This window comes from Octodon degus, unplaced genomic scaffold, assembly GCF_000260255.1.
Source record: "Octodon degus isolate 3935 unplaced genomic scaffold, OctDeg1.0 scaffold00070, whole genome shotgun sequence".
NCBI lineage: Eukaryota > Metazoa > Chordata > Mammalia > Rodentia > Octodontidae > Octodon > Octodon degus.
Window position 1 is genome coordinate 347,763 of NW_004524646.1, and position 18,331 is coordinate 366,093.

The following is an 18,331-nucleotide window of genomic DNA, read 5'->3' on the forward strand; positions in this document are numbered from 1 at the left end:
AAAAAAAATAAGTAAATAAAAAATAAATAAATAAATGAAACTAAATGGCTTGCTTGGAAGCTCCTTTTGAGCATTGCCTTTCCACACTGTGCAACATTTTACTGTAGAATTTGGTGGCCTGGCTTGGATCATTACGCTTCTCACAACGGCCACATTTTTTTTTTAAAGGAAAAATTTAAGTTTATATAAAAAACATGGGCGATATAAGCATTTATAAATAAAAATGCACAAACATATTTTTGAGAGTCATATTATAATCTTTTCCTAAAAAATGCCACATCTGCCTTACAGAAATCACAACAGAAAACCAACAAGATTTGCAAAGTCATTGCAAAATAAATATTCTACCAACCTCATGAAAAACATCTGTGATATTTTGCTTATTACAGCAATTTGTCATGATGGTTTATAGATAAGTATGCAGTTTTTCTTAAATTTACTATTGAAACTGTCTACTCATAAGCCTGTGGTTCAAGACAGGAAATGTGTTTCAGTTATTTTGAAAGATACTGATAGACTGGCTATTCCAACCATGGAAATAACTAGGAGACAGAGGTGACAGGTAAAGAAATGACTCACACTTTGGAGGGGAAGGGGGGACTAGCGATAACTGCATCTCTACATCTTGTGCTTGTTTATCAACGGCCACATTTTTAAACCAGGAAAATGAAACAGGCTGAAATCTCCACCAAGACGATAGCATGTGTGAAACAGAGCACCAAGAGGACTCTAATTCTGTCTTCTGAAAACAGGTGCTTCCTAAAGCTATTTTTAAATTTTTTAACATGAGTAGAATTAATAACTATTTTAAAAACTATTCTTCCATTAAAAAAAATAAAGCAACTTGAGAATAATGCTAAGTGAAGTCAGATACACAAGCCTAAGTACCACATGGTATCTCCTAAAGTTATGATTAAACCTAATGACTGTCTTCTTGATAGCAAATAAGCCTAAGAACGCTAAATCTCCTTAGACAGATACTCCGTACCTCCTTGAAAGCCCTACCAGGGATTGAACTCAGGCCCTTGCACTTGCCAGGCAAGCGTTTATTCTACTGAGCTATCTCTCCAGGCCCGAGGGATGGTTTTCTTTGTTCTGTCTTAAACATGAAATCAATTTTACTTTAGCTCTTAAACATGAAATCAATTTTACTTAAGCTCTCCATGCATACCAAAAGCCACAAAACTCCAGGATCAGTAACACAGCAATAATAGTGATTTCAGAAAAAGAAAAGGTATTTTGTTGAAAGGTTACATCCAAAAAAAAAAGGACTGTTAGGTTACTACTATAATTGGAGACTGTGACTGGTATCTAACTCAAAAAGCTAAGTGCAATAATTTCTAATTTTACGCTTCATACTTTATTATGCACTTCCACATAATGAAATCTGGACTAGGAACAGGTAGAATCCTGGGTTGAACTCTAGCAACATCCTTCACATAAATAGCCTTCTCTTCTAAGTCTCACCTAGAGATAGAGAAATAGACAGACAGACAAACTTCAAAGGTCCTGAGCTGGCTAAAACTTCATGACTCTAATGTATACAAAAACAGCGGTGTGCTGGTAATGCTTAACAACCGGCCTTACAGGAAAAAGTTCTAGCTCATATCTGTCAATTTTCATGGTATAAACACTTCCACCGCAGCCCGCTGCAAACCGCCAATGGACCATCAGCAGGCTCACAAGATTCCTGGAAATTCAGCAGTCAGCTCTGCTAGCGCACATAGGTGAGCACTTAGCTGCCCGAAAGTGACCCACAGCACCCCATGCCAACATGCTCACCACAGGCGAGTGGCTGTCAGGTCAGTTCCAAAGTCAGTAATTGAAAGAAGCAAAACCAAGCTTTGAAAAGCCCTTAATTAGTTCTCAGAGTACAAACACGTATCTGTAAATGCACAGTTATGTGTTACACGTAAGCTCTGCACAAGACTAAGGGTGCATGGGAGAAACTGTAGATGCAGGTGCATGGAGAGATGGCAGAGAACTCTGACCTGCTCCTTATGATCTTCAGTTTAATTCACCATTTTTAACACTAAACTTCCTGAACCTTAATTCATATCTGTATATTTGTTGTAATAATTACACAAAATAACCACAGCCCATGCTGCCGTGACAGGATCCAAGGTTTAGCAGGGGGCTGGCTCTGCCACTCTTGGCTGTACAGGAGTTAAGCATATGATGCAGCCCTGTGGTAACGAGGCCATACTGATGGCACTTTTGATGCCACAGGACCTCATTTTGTTTTTCCAGCAACATTCTGGAGTCCTTCCACTCACAAATGAGACAGCTGAGTCTCAGACAAAGATGCTTCCTCAAAGTCACAAAGCTGCCTTTTTTTAAAGAAAAGAATGTATCAAAACAGTAAAAAAAAAAAAAACAACTCTCAGTACAGTAACTCATGCTGAGTCAATGAATTAAGCATTTGTTCATGTCTAACTTCATATGAGACTTAAGGCTACAAGGCAAGAGGGCAGGGCAGAGGCTACTGTCCCCAGATTACAGACGTGCAAGCTGAGGTTTAATGTACGAAGGGTCTTAGTCACAAGCATAAAATTAATAAATGGCAGAATCTAGACTGAAACCCAAGGCTTTTAACTCTTAAGACTACTATATTCTACCCCTTAACCAAAGCTGCTATGCAATAAGTAAAATGTTTTTACACAAAATGGAAGCTAGAAGTATAATCCGATTTCAAGATTTTATTAATATTGTAGATATTAAAAAGTTATTGAGAGAGAAATTTTGCATTTTTTAAGAACTGTTTTCTTTTTTGGTGCCAGGAATCTAACTCAGGGCCTTGCATGTGCTGGGCAGGTGAGGTGCTGCTGAGCTATATCCCCGGCCCAAAATTTTGTATTTTGAAAAGAATGAAACTGATCAGTCTTCAGATTCACCTGAACTTGCCAGGCCCCCTTCAAAACACAAAGGGATAACATACTGGGCATACTCCAAACCACTGTTATTTGGAGAAGGTATCTGGGCCACACATAGGGCAGCAGCCTGTTCTTCACATGGTGTGAGGTCCTGTCCAGCTGCCCAGGTACTAAAGCAATCACTCTGTGGGCCCCACACCTGATCCCACCCTACCCAGCTCCTCAGCCTGCGTCCTTGACCTTGGTCCACCCAAGATGCTGGTGTTTACTCCTCAGACAGTTAAAGAATTACCCTCGGGAAAAGTGAAAAACAAAATGCAAACCCTAACTTGGATTTACAAAAAGCATTTCTCTTTCTTGAGCAGCCCAAACTATGAATAAAGAGCAAAGTAAGAGGCAGATTACAGGAGACAGGGAGACAAAACTTTTGCCAGTGGGAAGGGGACCAAGGGACAGAGAAAGGGCAGAAGGGACAGATGAGAGAAGACAGGGAAGCGCTGCCAAGAGAATGAGGACGTGCTCTGCACTGCGCCCCATAAGTGGCGCAGTCGTAGCGTACTGCACTCCTATGAAAATGGAGGGAAAAAAATCCATACCACTTTTGTAAGTGGTTTCTGTCTCTGTACAGTGTTCTATTTTCTAAGTACTATGATACCGTGTTGCGTGAGCTTTATCTTGCCTATCAAGATGAAGCCGCGTCCCTGAGCACCTCCTACCTGGGCCATCAGGTCTGGGCATGCTGTCTAGCAGAGATGGGAGGCCTCGCGGCCAGGATAACTGCCTGAGGACACCTGCTTGGCATGTGCGGGGCCAGGAGACATGGTGTGGGCTATGAGGAGCCCACCCGCGAGCAGTGCAGAAAGATGGCTGGGAGTGGGCAAACCTCACAGCAGGACCACAAATTCTTAGTCAACGGTCCAGAAATTATCAAGTTCCAGCCCACAGACAGAAAAGAGACACTTCAACAAGCAACTGTTGCTTAGTAAAACATATATACAGAATGCTGTACCTTCATGCAGAACAGTGCAGAAGAGAACAGGCTACAGAGAGAACGAGTCAGTGCAGGCACTCACTAGTCCTGTGACCTCTGAAGAGTTACTTAGTACCTCACAATCCATTTCTTTATTTGCGAAGTGAGCATAACAACAGGCTTCTCTTCAACTGGACCCAGCAAATCAGTACTTGGTAAACGCTCTGAAAATAGCAGCTAGAGATGATGTCATTAGGCTCTTTCACATTTTGTTTCAAATAAGAAGTGCTTCATTTTTATTTATATATCGCACAGCAAAAAGCTACTATTTCCACAAGGGACTTTCCTTGAATTCTGTGTTTATCTTTCTTTTAAAGGGACCTGGAGCTCTGCGGGTTTTCTCTATCAAGTGCCACCTTCTCAAGCTGAAATCACTCGACTCCTCAGAGGTCGTGGGAGAGCTACTCAAGCTACATCCACAGACTCTGGCCTTAACCCCCTTCCCCCACGCACGCACGCACGCACGCACGCTTGTGGAGACCCTCCACACCACTGGGAGCACAGCCTTGGACGCTGCGCACAGACATCACCCGAGCACACAGAACCAACCCAGCCCTGAGTGTTGCGTCACCACACGGTACTTCCAGGGAGGGTCAGCAGCACTCGCATCTGGGCTGAAGCCGGAAAGTCTTCTGCTCGTTGGTGCTGCATCACAGCAAGTCTTCCCAGAACCTCTGCATCCAATTTATCATCTCTGGAAAACTACTCAAATTTCAAGTCCCCTATAACTTCCACATAGAAACTTAAATGTGTTCACAATGTAAGATAAAAATAAGACAAGATGCAGGGAAGTAGGATGGAAAAGGTTAAACAAGGTTTTTTTTAAAGCTAAGAAAACATCGGAAGCAACACGACAAAGGCAGAAGAGGGACAGGGGAAGGGCACATTTGCGGGGCCAGGGCGCTTACCCCCAGAGGCGGGAGCCCTTCTACGATGTTCTTCTTCCCAGAGAGCAGGTCGGACACCGGCCGTTTCTTCAGAGAATCCCTCCGGGCCCGGTAGCGCCCCGACGTGGTGAGGTCAGACTCAGACATGGAGGGCGTTAGCAGCCCCTCTCTGCGGGGGCGCTGTGCTTCCACAAACGCGTGGGCAGGGTTCCCGTCCCTTGCCCTCTTCTCAGCCTCGTGGGCCTTGGGCTCCAGAATGTGCAAAGGGCCAGGGCCCAGGACGCCGGTGGCACAGGGGTGGCTCCGCTGCTGCAGCTCTGGGACGTAGGCGGCCAGCAGCCGGGGCTGGGTGGAGAGTGGGGCTGGGGCTCTGGGATCCTCCTCAAACTCCTCTTCCTCCTCGCTGCTGTGGATCAGCATGGTGGCGTCTGAGAGAGACTTCTTGTGCCCATACCTGCCACCGTCCAGCTCCTCAGCCTCGTCCTGGTTGGCTCTGTCGACGCAGACGCTGGGCTGGGAGCCGGCCAGGACAGCGCAGGGTGCGGGGGCCAGGGCTGGGGCCCCGGGGGCAGGGTCGGCCGCTGATGCAGACAATGTGCGCTCCTTGAGCCGCAGCCCCTCCAGGCCATGCGCTAGACCCGCCAGCTCGATGCTGTTGCGTTTCTGCAGCTGCGCGCGACGTGCAGCCGTTAGTGGCTCGCTGACTTCCTGCAGCGAGTGCGCCACCGGCAGGCTGTCCTCCTGGAAGGTCTGCACTGAGTGGTGCACACGCCGCGTGATGAGGTCGGGGTTGCTGCTGCTGATGTACAGGTGGCGGGACAGGTCCGGCGTGCTATTGGCTGGCCTGGGGTAAGGGTAGGAGTAGGGCGGCGGTGGGCGGTACACCTGGGTCCGCATGATGTTGGGCGCCGGATAGTCCTGGGCCTGCAGCTGCTGCACATTGGTCAGCTCGGGCACACTGACCGCGCCCACCACCGGCCGCCGTTCGGCAGGGTAGGGGTAGGGGGCCTGGCTATGGAAGCTGTAGTTGAGATTGAAGGCGTAGTGCGCTGACTGCGGGGAGGTGAAGTGCACATGCTCCCGGATCTCAGGCTGGCTGTAGACCAGGGCGTCGGGTCTGCTGTATGCGTAGGAGTTGCCGATGTTGAGGTTTCGCAGCGAGTGGCTCTGCCTCTCTGCCTGCGCCATGCCCCGGTTGAGCTGCTTCATTACAGTCTCATAGTCTGGGGTTGGGCGGTAGGAAGGGGGTATCAGGGCACTGTGGCGATGCGAGGGCACGTAGTCGGGCCTCATGACGTCACTTCCGGTGATGCTTGGGTTGGAGGACATCGGGGAGGGCTGCAGGTAGGGCTGTGGGTTGTTCAGCGAGCTGGTGCTGTGTGCGCTGTAGACGCTGCCGTTTCGGATTCGACCACTGGCGTCCATCTGGGCTCTATCGAGACTTGTCTGGGAGTGACAGTAATAGCCGTTGTGATTGGGCACAAAGAGGTTATCTGGAGAAGAGAAGTTTTAAAATGCACTTTTAAGTGAGATTTTTAAAATGTATTCAATTGGGCTGGTTACTGTAGACAAATACTGAGAAAGGGTGGTACACTGGCTCCCCAAGGAACTGCGGAAGCTCAGCCTGTCATCTACAGGAGGCTGGCCCTGCTGCTGTGAGGGTGGGGTTCAGAATCTGGCACCTGACAGACATCAGCCTAATCTAACTCCAAGACTGAGTGTAACTGTGTACCAAGAAATGTCTTTTTCTGAAAGTTAAAAACCTCTACTTCTTTGGAGACAAGAGTTTTTGGAACTCTGCAGAACCTGAGGCAGGGATAGCGCCCAAGGTCCGAGGCAGCGACTGCCTCTACCTGGCAGCCATGTGGCCAGCCTGCCAATGCTGAGCTGGCTCAAGCCGTCTATAAACCTTTCCTGAACTGGGATTCTAGATTGCCTGTATCAATTCTTCCAGAATAAAGGCAAAACTTCAATACAAAAGGACACAGCGTAGTGGAGTGTGAGCTTCTCCAGGCCCAAGTGTCACCTGTAGCCACTCACCCCACTAACGGCCCAGAAGCCAGGAAGTCCTGGCTAGCTCCATCTACCACTTGCAGGAGAGGGTGGACAAGGAAAGAAAACTTCACCCAGAGCAATCATGTGAAGACAGCAGAGAGCAAAAGACAGCAAGCTGTTCATAGGCCGAGTAGGAATAGGGGAGCAAGGAGACCAACAGCACAGGGCAGAGCCTCCTCCTGCTGTGGCAGGGGCTAGAGCGCAGGTGCAGACAGGGTGGGCAGAGGAGGAAGACAGTGAAGAATACAAAACCATGCGGAGCTGGGGGCCAGAACCCAACGCCCAGGCTCTGCTCCCCTACGGGTTACCTCATGGCACAGCATGAACAGGCAATCACAATCTGCCTTCTTCTGTCCCTTCCAACTTCCTTCCCTCCATGCAAGGGCCAGTGGCCCACTCTGCTCTCTCCAATAAATCCAGCACACAATCCAAGTGACCCCGGCCCGGCAAGGAGAAGGGCAATGATCCCCCTCCACACTGAGCCATGGTATTCACTATGGCCCCGAATCTGAGCAGCCGCCCCAGTCAGGATCGACTGCTCACTGCAAATATCCAGCCTCCTGACAAAGTCTAGAAAGTTCTCAGCCTCCCCTGACAAGTCTGTCTCCCATCCAATGGCACAGGGCGCCATACTCTCCCTCAACAAAAGAATCCCATTGTCTTCAATTCCAAGTTCTGTGTACATCTGTCTTACCCCACAATTAAGATTCTATACTTCTGAAGACAGGGACCTACTGCTCTGCCCCAACCTCCTTGTCCTTTCTTTAGTGCAGCTTTATACCCAAATTATCAAGTAAATGTTCAAGGAATGCTCCAGAGTTGGCTTTGGGCACTGTCATAAATGCAGTTCCATGTGCTTAAAATTTGAAAGCTACTGTAATCAAGTGTTTAAAACTTCACAGTGGGAAGGTCTCAAGCAAGGAAAAGCAGAGTGAGATGGGGCCTCTTTTCCGTGAAACCAGTAAAGAACTTTCAAAGGCAAATGGGTGAGAATGTTAAAAGGACACAGGAATCACCCTGAGGTTCCTATTGGTCAATTTAGGTGTCACTTAAGCATCAAAATTTGAGGGCCGGCAAAATAGCTCAGTGGTCTAAAGTACCTGCTTAGGCAGGTGCAAGTGACCGCGGCTCAATTACCAGCACCAAATGCTGTGCCAGCCCCACCCTCAGGACAGGCTGAGTTGGCCCAAAAAAAAAAAATTTGAAACTATAAATTTTCACCATGTATTGAAGAACCTGAATGTACTGGCTTATTCTGTGAATCCAAGATGACTTTAATCATGACAATTTGGGGTATAACTTCAGGCAAAAAAACTCTCCAAGCTTGAGGACATCTTCACAGACTGATTTGTGGCGATGACTGTGCAAGGCTTTGCAGACGAGCGTACTCACCTTGGGAAGAAGCGTATGGCTCTGTATAGTGTCCATTATAGTGCAGCTGGGGTGGGGGAGGCATCGCGTAGGGCTGCGGCTTGGGCTGAGGAACGGGAAGTTGGGCACAGGGTTGAAACACACTGCCTATGCAGTAGAGGCAAAGCAATTCTCTCCTGGATTCTTGCCCTCCATTAAAAAAAAAAAGCTTCTAAAGCAGTTAAATATATTATATATTGAAAACAAACCTGAAGACACAGTAGGTCTTCAACTATGTACCACTTGCACTGTTGTCAACAACAGCAATGCCAAGCCCTGTACTGACACTAAGGATGCAAGATCTGCCTCCAAAAGGTAAGAAGGAGCCCATGCAAATCTGCTTGTATAAAGATCTGAAGATAAGCTTACATTAAGTAACTTAAACATCTACCAACTTACCCTTACTCTTGGAAATAACTGAAATTTATAATATTTGATTGGATCTAGTATTTAAATATGTATAACAGAATAAGTATTAGATTAAACTGAAGAAAAATTACCCTTTCCTTGGATAAAAATGATCAAGTATGAACCTAGTATTATGGCTCAAACTCAAAATTCCCACTACCCAAAGTATATTTTATTGAGTCAAATGACACTGCTAAAAGCAAAAGCCATCAAATGCTTCTTCTTACCAGAGAAAGCCTCGACGACGACCTCCTCCTGATCGGATTCACTGTGACAGTCTGAGTTTGCCTATTGAAAACAAGACAATTTTGAGAAGTGCTTTCTAATTCAATCAAAACAAATTTAGGCAGAGAAAGGTAAAAAAGTAAAAAGACGAACACAGATTAGAGAACACAAGTGACTTGCTGGCACCTGTGTGGCCGGGACCATGCTCTACGGGGTTACCAGGCGGCGACTGCTGCTCTTTCCCTGCCCATCGTGTTAGTGAGACGGGTCTTGTGGCCCAGCCACAGCAGGAGACCCCAGCACACTCAGCCCATGCAACTCTGCTGCAGGCTGGACAGTCCTGAGGAGACCAGCTGGAGCCCAGAAGCACAGCAGGGAATGGCTTCACTAAAGGTCTGCTAACCACAGACTCCAAATATCAGGAGATAGCTGTAATTTTGGTGACTTCAGAATTTACATGGGATGGGGCTGTATTTCTCTAAGGAACTGAATGAGGGAAAGCCAAAAGTAGAAAAGTTGGTTCAGTGGGCCTGTGATAAACCCATTCACCTTTTTTTGGTAGGAAATGTCTCTCTGGTTTGTTTTGAAAGCAACTAAGACTATTAAGGAAGGATAACTGATATTATCCTAATTTGGGATTTTAAATTATTCACACAAGTTTCACCTTTGAATAAGTAAGTTTTTAAAAAAGAACAAAATCAGAAAAGCTCATTTATAACTGCACTGTTTTTAAATAGAGACAGCATTTTTTTTTTTTTCTTGCATGTGGTCAATTTTACTGTACATAAGATTTGGAACCTTGAGAAACTGAACTCTTGGCTTTCTGGATGACTTATGTAATATTGTCAAAGGACTTTAAAAAATTTTACTATCTGCTCCCAGTTCACAAATTTAAAAACACATAATTGGTGGGCTGGTGAGATGGCTCAGTGGTCTAAAGCACCTACTTAGAACAAGCTTAGCAAAGCACAGGGTCTAAAGCACCTACTTAGAACAAGCTAAGCTAAGCAAAGCACAGGGACCGCGGTTCAATCCCCCAGCCCCACATGCCAGTCAGCCCTGCCCCCTGGTGGGCTGAGCTGGCTACACACAAAATAAATAAATAAATAAATAAATAAATAAATAAAAGCACAGGGACAGTGGTTCAATCCCCCAGCACCACATGCCAGCCAGCCCCGCCCCCTGGTGGGCTGAGCTGGCCACACACACACACACAAATAAATAAATAAAATTAAAAAAAAAAAAAACCATAATTGGTGATTGATAAAATATCCTGTGGCTTTTGGCTAGAGCTCTAAGGACTAACTACTAGCAAAATCCACTATTACAAAGTGAACATTCAATCCATTTAATCAACAAGCTAATTAATAATGGCAAGTTTCTTGTCTTCTAAATTAACATTTTTCATCTGGGCATAGTGGCACATGCCTATAATGCCAGCATTCTGGGAAGCTGAGGCTGAAGGATCACAAGTTCAAGCCCAACCTGGGTAACTTGGTGACTCAGTAAGACCCTGCCTCAAAATGTGGGGAGCAGCTCAGCTGGAGATCGACCATACATTCAGGGCTTGAACAAGGCCAAGCCTGGGAAGAGGTGAGCCCTGTGACAAGGTGCGAGGACTGGAGCAGGGCCAGTCCAGCAGGTGCCTGGCCCTGTGTCCTCCCTGTTCACTCCAGTACAGACGGCTCTGAGAATGCTTCACTTTCAGTGTTCTCAGCAAAAAACTGAGACCTTGCACTTCTGAATCTACCACACACTTCCCCCCTTTTGCCACATCTAAAGACACAGACCATGCAGGGTTGTCACTGCTTCTCCATCAGAGCGGTCAGGTCCCCCATCTGACCCAGCTTTCCTTTTAGTATGTGTCTGTAGGTTTTTCTTAATTTCTTGTGGCTCCCTCTTTGGACCCCGCATGCTATGTAGGTCACAGCAGAAATAAGAATCTTTAAAAGGGCTAGCGATGTAGTTGAATGCGAAAGCCCTGGTTACAATACCTAGTAACACAAAATACATAGACACACATATATTATTCCTAGCACTCTGATAACTGCTATTTCTACTGAAACTCTAAATTATTAACTTCATTATATAAAACTTTTGAGACAAAAGAAAATCAGTGGAAATGAGACATCAGGTGACCAACACTGCTTTTACTTGTTGACTTCTTTTAATAATCTGTCAGCGCAGTGCAATGGACTGTTTAGGAAACGCTGATGTCTCTGCTGCAGCGGATGCTCCCTCCCTGTGGTGTCTACACTGGCGTGACTGTGTCTGAGCTTCACTGCAGCTGCATACAAGAGGCCACAGTGTGTTGCTTTGGAATTTACCTCGCCTCTTAGCATTCTCCATGCTTGCAGCTAAGTTTAGGTAAATGGGGGCCTTGAATGTTATACCGAGTCTAGCAGAAACTATGATGTAGATGGACCAAACGTTTATAAAATACTGCAAGTTCAAAAGTGAGAAGAGGGCTGGGGATACAGCACAGCAGCAGCAGAGAGAGACAGAGACAGAGACAGAGACAGAGAAAGAGACACAGAGAGAGACAGAGAAAGAGAGACAGAGACACAGAGAGATAGACAGAGAGACAGAGACAGAGAGACAGACAGACAGCAGAGACAGAGAGAGAGACAGAGACAGAGACAGAATTGCTGACAGATTACATTATCAACAAACTCCAACATGTCTACAGTTGCCTTAGCACACAACCCAAGAGGCAGGCTCGGGCGCACAGGCAGCCACTCCTGCTCTCGCTACCTACTCGGGCATCTTGCTGGCAGCACCTATGGAGATGAGCGCTGCCCACTGCAGAAGCCGGTTCTGCTGAGTAGGAGACAAACCTGTAGGTCCTCTACCTGCCGATGGTTCGTCCTGGGCGGCCTCACCATGGGTTCTAACAGTCTGACTCCCTCTTTCTCCCTGGCACTGCTGCAAGTGCAGTTCAAGCTGAGATCAACCTCAACAAGGTCACACACCAGAGAAAATGATGTGGCTATCGGCTGTGCCCTCGAACCTCTGCTGTGACTTCTATGCTGATGAGCGCTGCTAGTAAGAGGCAGCCAAAAGACCTCTTAGAAGTCACGGGGCAAGGGTGCTAGAGGAGACAAGAGAAGGAGGGCTTCCATCCAAGTAAAATAGAAGATATTGCTCACAGATAATGAAACTATGCTAAAAACTGCTGATTATCTAATGAAATCCGAACACCAACCCCAAGAGGGAGATCCAATCATTGTCACAATCTTATAGATGGGGCAACTGATACTTAGATGAAGTTAAGCCGTTCCTGGGCACATGACAAACAAGTGGCAGAACCAGCATCTGAACAAGCAGCTTTGTTAGACTTCTGGGCAGGGGCTCCCACTATTTGGCCGCTTCCTCAATTCCAGCTCGTCTGGCTGAAAGGCCTGCGGGAGAAGGGGCTTACTGTGGCGTCGTAGCACCTGGCACCCCGCCTAGCTGACAGGAAGCCCTCAGTGCGAGGGGTGTGTGTTGAACAATGGATGATGGGTGAGTGGGGACTGACGCTGACGTCCACTACTGAGCAATACTAACTCATCCTGGCCCCCTCCAAGGTTGAGGATACCAAGAGTGACTAAGGCACGCTCAAGGTTTGCAGGACAATCCACTGCCAGCTCTTACTACATCCCTTCCAAGTTCTCTAGAGCAGCCCCCACAAGCCTCCAGCCAGTGTCCTACACCCGCAGTCCCCCTGGATTCCAGCAGAGCATCTGCACACAGATCACCCTGAGCAGGACAATTACCCCAGGACAGGAACTGAGGCCCCCCCTGGGCAGAAGCAATCATCCCATGGGCCCCTCTGGAGCCACAGTGGAGAACCAGAACCGAGACAAATGACCGGGCAGACCCCGCCACCTCAGCTAGCTGTCTGTAAGTGCCCTTCCCTGTGTTAATGTCTCCACCTGAGCTGGGCCCCTCAGCTCATGTCCTCAGGCTCAGATCTTTCCCCATTTTTCTTCCCTCTCCATCCAAGCTCTTGCCTGTGAGTTTGCACCCTTTGCCTTAGTTTTAACTCCCATTACTAAGACTGAAGTCCCCTCATATGCTCTACCACCTCTCCCCAAGGCTTTCTGAGGAGTGGAGATGCCCACTGTCTGGCCCATGGCTACTTCTCAGTCCCCTCCATCTCTTACCACAGGGCCCCTTCACTTGGGTCTGTGGGAAGCACTGCGTCCTCTGCACACCTCTGGGGCCCAGAGGACTGAAGTCTGCCGTATCTGGGGCTTTCCACCATCTCTTCAGGTCTGCAACAGGCCTACAGATGATGGGGAAGTCCCTCTCCCCTTCCAGGCAAAGCCTCTGGATGACAAAAGTCCCCAGAAGAGGTGGACACTGGCTGCCACGTCCCCAACAGCCCCACACCACGGGGATCTCACCAAGCCCCTCGATGCACCCAGCTACCAGCAGGTTGTGGGCAGAAATCCAGGCTTCTCCACAGAAAGTCTCTTGGGCTTGGCTCTGCAGGCTGGAGGACGGAGCTCAGAGAAACGTAGGGATGCCCCACACCCAGAGCCCTTCCCTCCAGCCTTTTCCTCATCTGAATTAGGAATGCTGAGTACAGTTTGCCTGTTTGGGGGTTTGAGGTGGGCAGCAGGGGCTTGGAAGAAGCCTTCTGATCTAATTGATTGACAGTATTACCTTACTGCATTCCTAATCCAACCCTAAAGAAATACCAAGTATGGTTCCATTAGCCCCATTTTATAATTTTTTTTTAAAGGAGACTTAATGTGTTAAGGCTTGAACAACATAAAAGATGATTCTGTTATCTCAAGTACCCCCTTTGGGCTGGTGAGATGGCTCAGTGGTCTAAAACACCTACTTAGAACAAGCTAAGCTAAGCAAAGCACAGGGACTGCGGTTCGATCCCCCAGCACCAATGCCAGCCAGCCCCGCCCCCTGGTGGGCTGAGCTGGCCACACACACACACTAAATAAATAAATAAATAAATAATGAAGTACCCCCTTTGCAGTGGATGGAGAAGACTGTTGGATCAGGCCATTGTATAAATGATAAAGCTACAGATACTGAACTGGCTAGGTGAGCCACCTCAGGCTGTCGGCAGCCCCGTCATTTACAGGTCACAGCTGCAGTAGGGGATGCTGTAGGGTACAGCCCCCCTTTCTACGCGAGTAGACACCATCTCCAAAACAGGTGTGCAGAACCTACCAGCTGCAGGTTGGGTAACTGCCCATTTCACCTGAGCTTACCCACCTGGGCCAGGATAGCAATGCCACCAATACTTCAGCATTATTTTTTCTTTGTTTCTAAGCCAGGATCTCACTATGTAGTTCAGGCTGGCCTTAAACTCCCCGGGGAGGCTACCTCCCATGCATTGCAACACCTGGTGAGTCGTTACAGTATTAAATACGATTAAACAGTCCTTCATGAGTCTTAAAATAGGCATAAAGTTACCTTTGGCTTTGTTACCCATCAAAACCATAAAAACTGACATTAAAAGTTTTATTTTACTTTATTTATTTATTTATTTACTTTTGTATTTTACGGAAGGGTCTACAAGGTGTTCAGGGTCTCACTACTAGGACTCGTAGTGATCTGCCTGTTTACAGCTTCCCAAGAGCTGGGATTACAGGCTCCAGCGACTACACCCAGTTTCAATTGCTGTCTCAGCCCCACGGGCGGGGCCAGCATGGCAGGCCCTGGGATCAAGCCCCCAGCCCCTGTGCCTGCTTGCAGGCACTTTACTCCGCTGAGCTATTTGGCCAGCTCAATTCATTTACTTTAGGTGGAAAACAAATACACAGAATGAAATCCATCTCCCACAGAATGAGTCATACATAAACTACACAGGAGGGGCTGGTGAGATGGCTCAGTGGTCTAAAGCACCTACTTGGAACAAGCTTAGCAAAACACGTGGACCGTGGTTCAATCCCCCAGCACCACATGCCAGCCAGCACCGCCCCCTGGTGGGCTGAGCTGGACACACACACACACACACACAAAAATAAATAAATAAATTTAAAAAAATAAATAAATAAAAAAAAATAAACTATACAGGAACAGCTCATGGAAGCGAGCCTCCATGATCTAGATATATAAAATAAAATCTGGAGAACAGCTTTTTATACATAATTATTCCACTTTCAAAAGAATCACATGCTCCTTATATAGATATAATATATACAACTAATGACAGTTTTATTCACACTTGTTAACAAAGAGTATATTTCCAAGGCTGCACCATTATCGCGATCATTTGTTACTTTTCCTTCTGAATCTTAAAAATCATTACTGGCTGATGATTTGCCCCAAAATACTTTTAAAAAGAAGCCATCGGAGCTGGGGCAGAGCTCAGTGGTGGAGAGCTTGCCTCGCATGTGAAATCCCTAGCACTGCAAAATGAACAGAAACAGCCATTAGCGACCCATCAGCACGGGTGTACATTCGAAGGGGATTGTATGTCATGGTTTACTCAGAGTAACAGGCTCCAGTACGTTCCAGAAAAGGAATTAAGTGACGTATGATGGCCCAGTAGGAACATTCTTTTTTTTTTTTTTTTTCCGGAACCAGGGATTAAACTCAGGGCCTTGCGCCTGCCAGAGAAGCGTTTATTCCACTGAGCCATCTCCCCGGCCCCTAGGAACATTGTTTAATGTATGAAAATCTTTGAAATGAAGATGCAGTGTTCCCACAGACTGCATATTTACTGCTTGAATAGAAATAATAGCAGAAGGGCCGGCGAGATAGCTCAGCAGACTAAGTGCCTGGGACTGGAGTTCGATCCCCAGTGCCACATGTCACACCAGCCCTGCCCCCAGGCTCACTGAGCTGGCACACAACTGTAATCCCAGTGGCCCACCCCTGTAATCCCAGCGCTGGGGAGGCTGACACAAGAGGAACACTATTGAGTCTGAGCATAGTGAGACACTGTACCAAATACTTAAGGAAGGAAGGAAAGAAAGGGAAGGAAGGAAGTTAGAAAGAGAGGAAGAAAGATGAGCAGAAATACTGTCACACAAGGCTGGGTAGACCAGGCCAGCCTAGGACCCCAAGGCCAGCGCACTAGGGGACCCTGCATGAGCCGCACCACTGACTCTAACCACCAGGGGGAACTCTTCTGTCCACATGGCACCAGAGCTCCAAAGCCCAGAGCCGCAGAAAAAAAAGCTCCCTATACCTAGAAAGAAGAGGGCCGCCTTCTCCTCCCTGTCCGCCTTCTCCTCCCTGCCCATTACTAATTACCAAAAGCCCATCCTCCGAGCAGTGCAGAGGGCAGTGAGGACCCAGGCGCTGCCCCTGCTGTCATCACTGGCTGGTTCCCATCCAAGGGACATCCTTGCCTGCTCTCATCCACCTGTCCCTCTCCATCAGGCCTTAGCATACAGTAACACAGTAAGCCCCTCCAGCCCATACAAAAGGACACACACACACACACACACACACACAGTCCTTTTAAGGCTTCCCCTTACTCCCAGTTTACAATCAGTCATAAAAGTAAACTAGACGAGGGTAAAGCGGCTCTTCTCCCCACAACATCCGCCAGTAGCTTGGGCTCGTACCACCCACACTGCCCTCACCTGCCAGGCAGCACTGTCGCCAGAACAGGGAACCTGAGGACAAATGTGAGCAGGCCCTGCCCTCACTGGGCCCCTCTAGTCCAGTCCACAGGGAACTGCAAGCACAGACGCCCTACAGCCTGGGACATGTGCGCAGAGTGCAGGTTCTGGTCCTGCGGCCACCACTCAGTGGGTGCACAGCGGGGGGGGGGGGCATTTCACCGCAATCTGCAGCTCTTTGTCCATGAAGAGACAGCAATAACAACGTGTGAACGGGACAGCTGTAGCAAAGATGCAAGCTCTCATCATGATGCTGGACACAGAGCAAGCATTACTAAAATTCCTCTTACGAATTATAAATGTTTACTGGGGGACCAGGTCAGCTCTGCCACCGAGCTACATGTCCAGCCCCCAAACCAGAGCTTAAAGAATGACTGAGAGTGCTGGAGGCAGGGAGGAAGGGCACATCTTGCCACGGCCTGGCTGCGAGAGGCATTCGCACAGTCAGGGCAGTGAGTTCCGGGAACCCCAGCAGGGCCTAGGCGGCGCTGAGGACCCCGAGGCCTGCACCTCATCCTGAGCCAGGAGGCTGGAGTCTGGTCCTGACCCTTAACTCCAAGGGCAACACTCCATCTCTCCACCATCCACCCAGAGGACCAGAGACAGTGAGATGGGTGCTGCACTGGCCCCGTAGAGCAAAGACCCCTTAGGGTAAGGTCGCTGGGATGGAGCAGAAACTTTCAGAATTCAGTTGAGGGATCACGTTGCTGGGAAGCCTCCCTACTTTGGCTGTTCTGGGTAGGGTAGCTTTTTCCTAGGGGAACCCACAGCATCACTGCCATCCCAAAGCAGAGGTCTAAATCTTGTTGCTAGGGATTCACTCAGCGGATTCCTTGAGGCCTAGAGAGAGCCAGACTCTGAGCACAGAGCAGTGGGCAGAGCATTTTCCCCATGCATTGCTGCCGAAATTACTGCAGGTGGGGGTGGGGGCGACATTCCACTGGTTCTAAGTGCAACACAAGGACAGAGGATAAACAGGCAGGTAGTAGCAAAGGAAGATGGATTGAGGGAAGTCAGCCTCTGACGAGGGCACCTCTGACCACACAACTGGTTGCTATGAAGAGCGAGGTACACAGAGGCCTAGGGAAGCACAGGAAGGAGCAAGCCCAGCATCCTGAGAGGGGAGCCTGCTCCCAGCACAGCAAGGATGCGGTGCAGCTGCCAACAGTGAGCAAGGAGGAGCATGAAGGCAGCCAGATCAGGGCCAGGCAGAGACGTCACATTCACCCTTGAACGCTTGTTAGTCAGAAGGAAGCCAAGGGATGCAGGGGTTTATGATGAGGAACAGGATCCGACTCACGGGCTGGGGAGATGGCTCAGTGGAATAAGCGCTTCCCTGGCAAGTGCAAGGGCCTGAGTTCAATCCCCAGTTCCGCCAAAAAAAAAGGATCCGACTCATGTTAAACTAAGATCATTCTGGCTGACTTCAGAAAATGAGCTGCAGGTGCAGAGAGGACAGTCAGAAGGCTGCAGTGCTCAGGTGAGATGACGACACCTGCCCAGTAGCTAATGTTGGGGGGGGGGTGTTCAGGGGTCAGATCTGCTGTGAAGGTGGAGCTAGCACAGCTGACGGATGAACTGGATAGGGTCTGAAAAAGAAGTCTGCCTCAAAGTACTGCATGTCTGGGCTGCAGCAACTGGGCGTGCACAGTGCACTGCCTACCATCGACACTGGAAACATGGGGGAAACAGGCAGGGTGTAGGCAGGAAGAGGAGGAGAACAAGAGATCCGTTAGAGGCACACACACACAGGGACACGCCCGGCAGAGGGACAGGTAAACCAGTGGGAGGGTGCAGGACTTTGAAGCTCAGGGACATGAGGCTAGAGATCAAATCTGCTAAGCAACTAGTGTG

The 18,331-nt window shown here is 48.3% G+C and overlaps 1 protein-coding gene across 2 annotated transcripts in view; it reads right to left on the minus strand.

Moving 5' to 3' along the window:
* The window catches only part of Ptpn21 (protein tyrosine phosphatase, non-receptor type 21), a 77,604-nt gene that overhangs the window by 9,859 nt on the left and 49,414 nt on the right, over positions 1-18,331 (minus strand). For both annotated transcript variants that reach the window (XM_004635113.2, XM_023719614.1), the window contains exons 11-13: positions 8,891-8,951; positions 8,238-8,322; positions 4,812-6,283 (exon numbers count right to left, since the gene is read on the minus strand). In XM_004635113.2, coding sequence (XP_004635170.1) covers positions 4,812-6,283; positions 8,238-8,322; positions 8,891-8,951 — 1,618 coding nt within the window. The remainder of the gene's footprint in view (positions 1-4,811; positions 6,284-8,237; positions 8,323-8,890; positions 8,952-18,331) is intronic.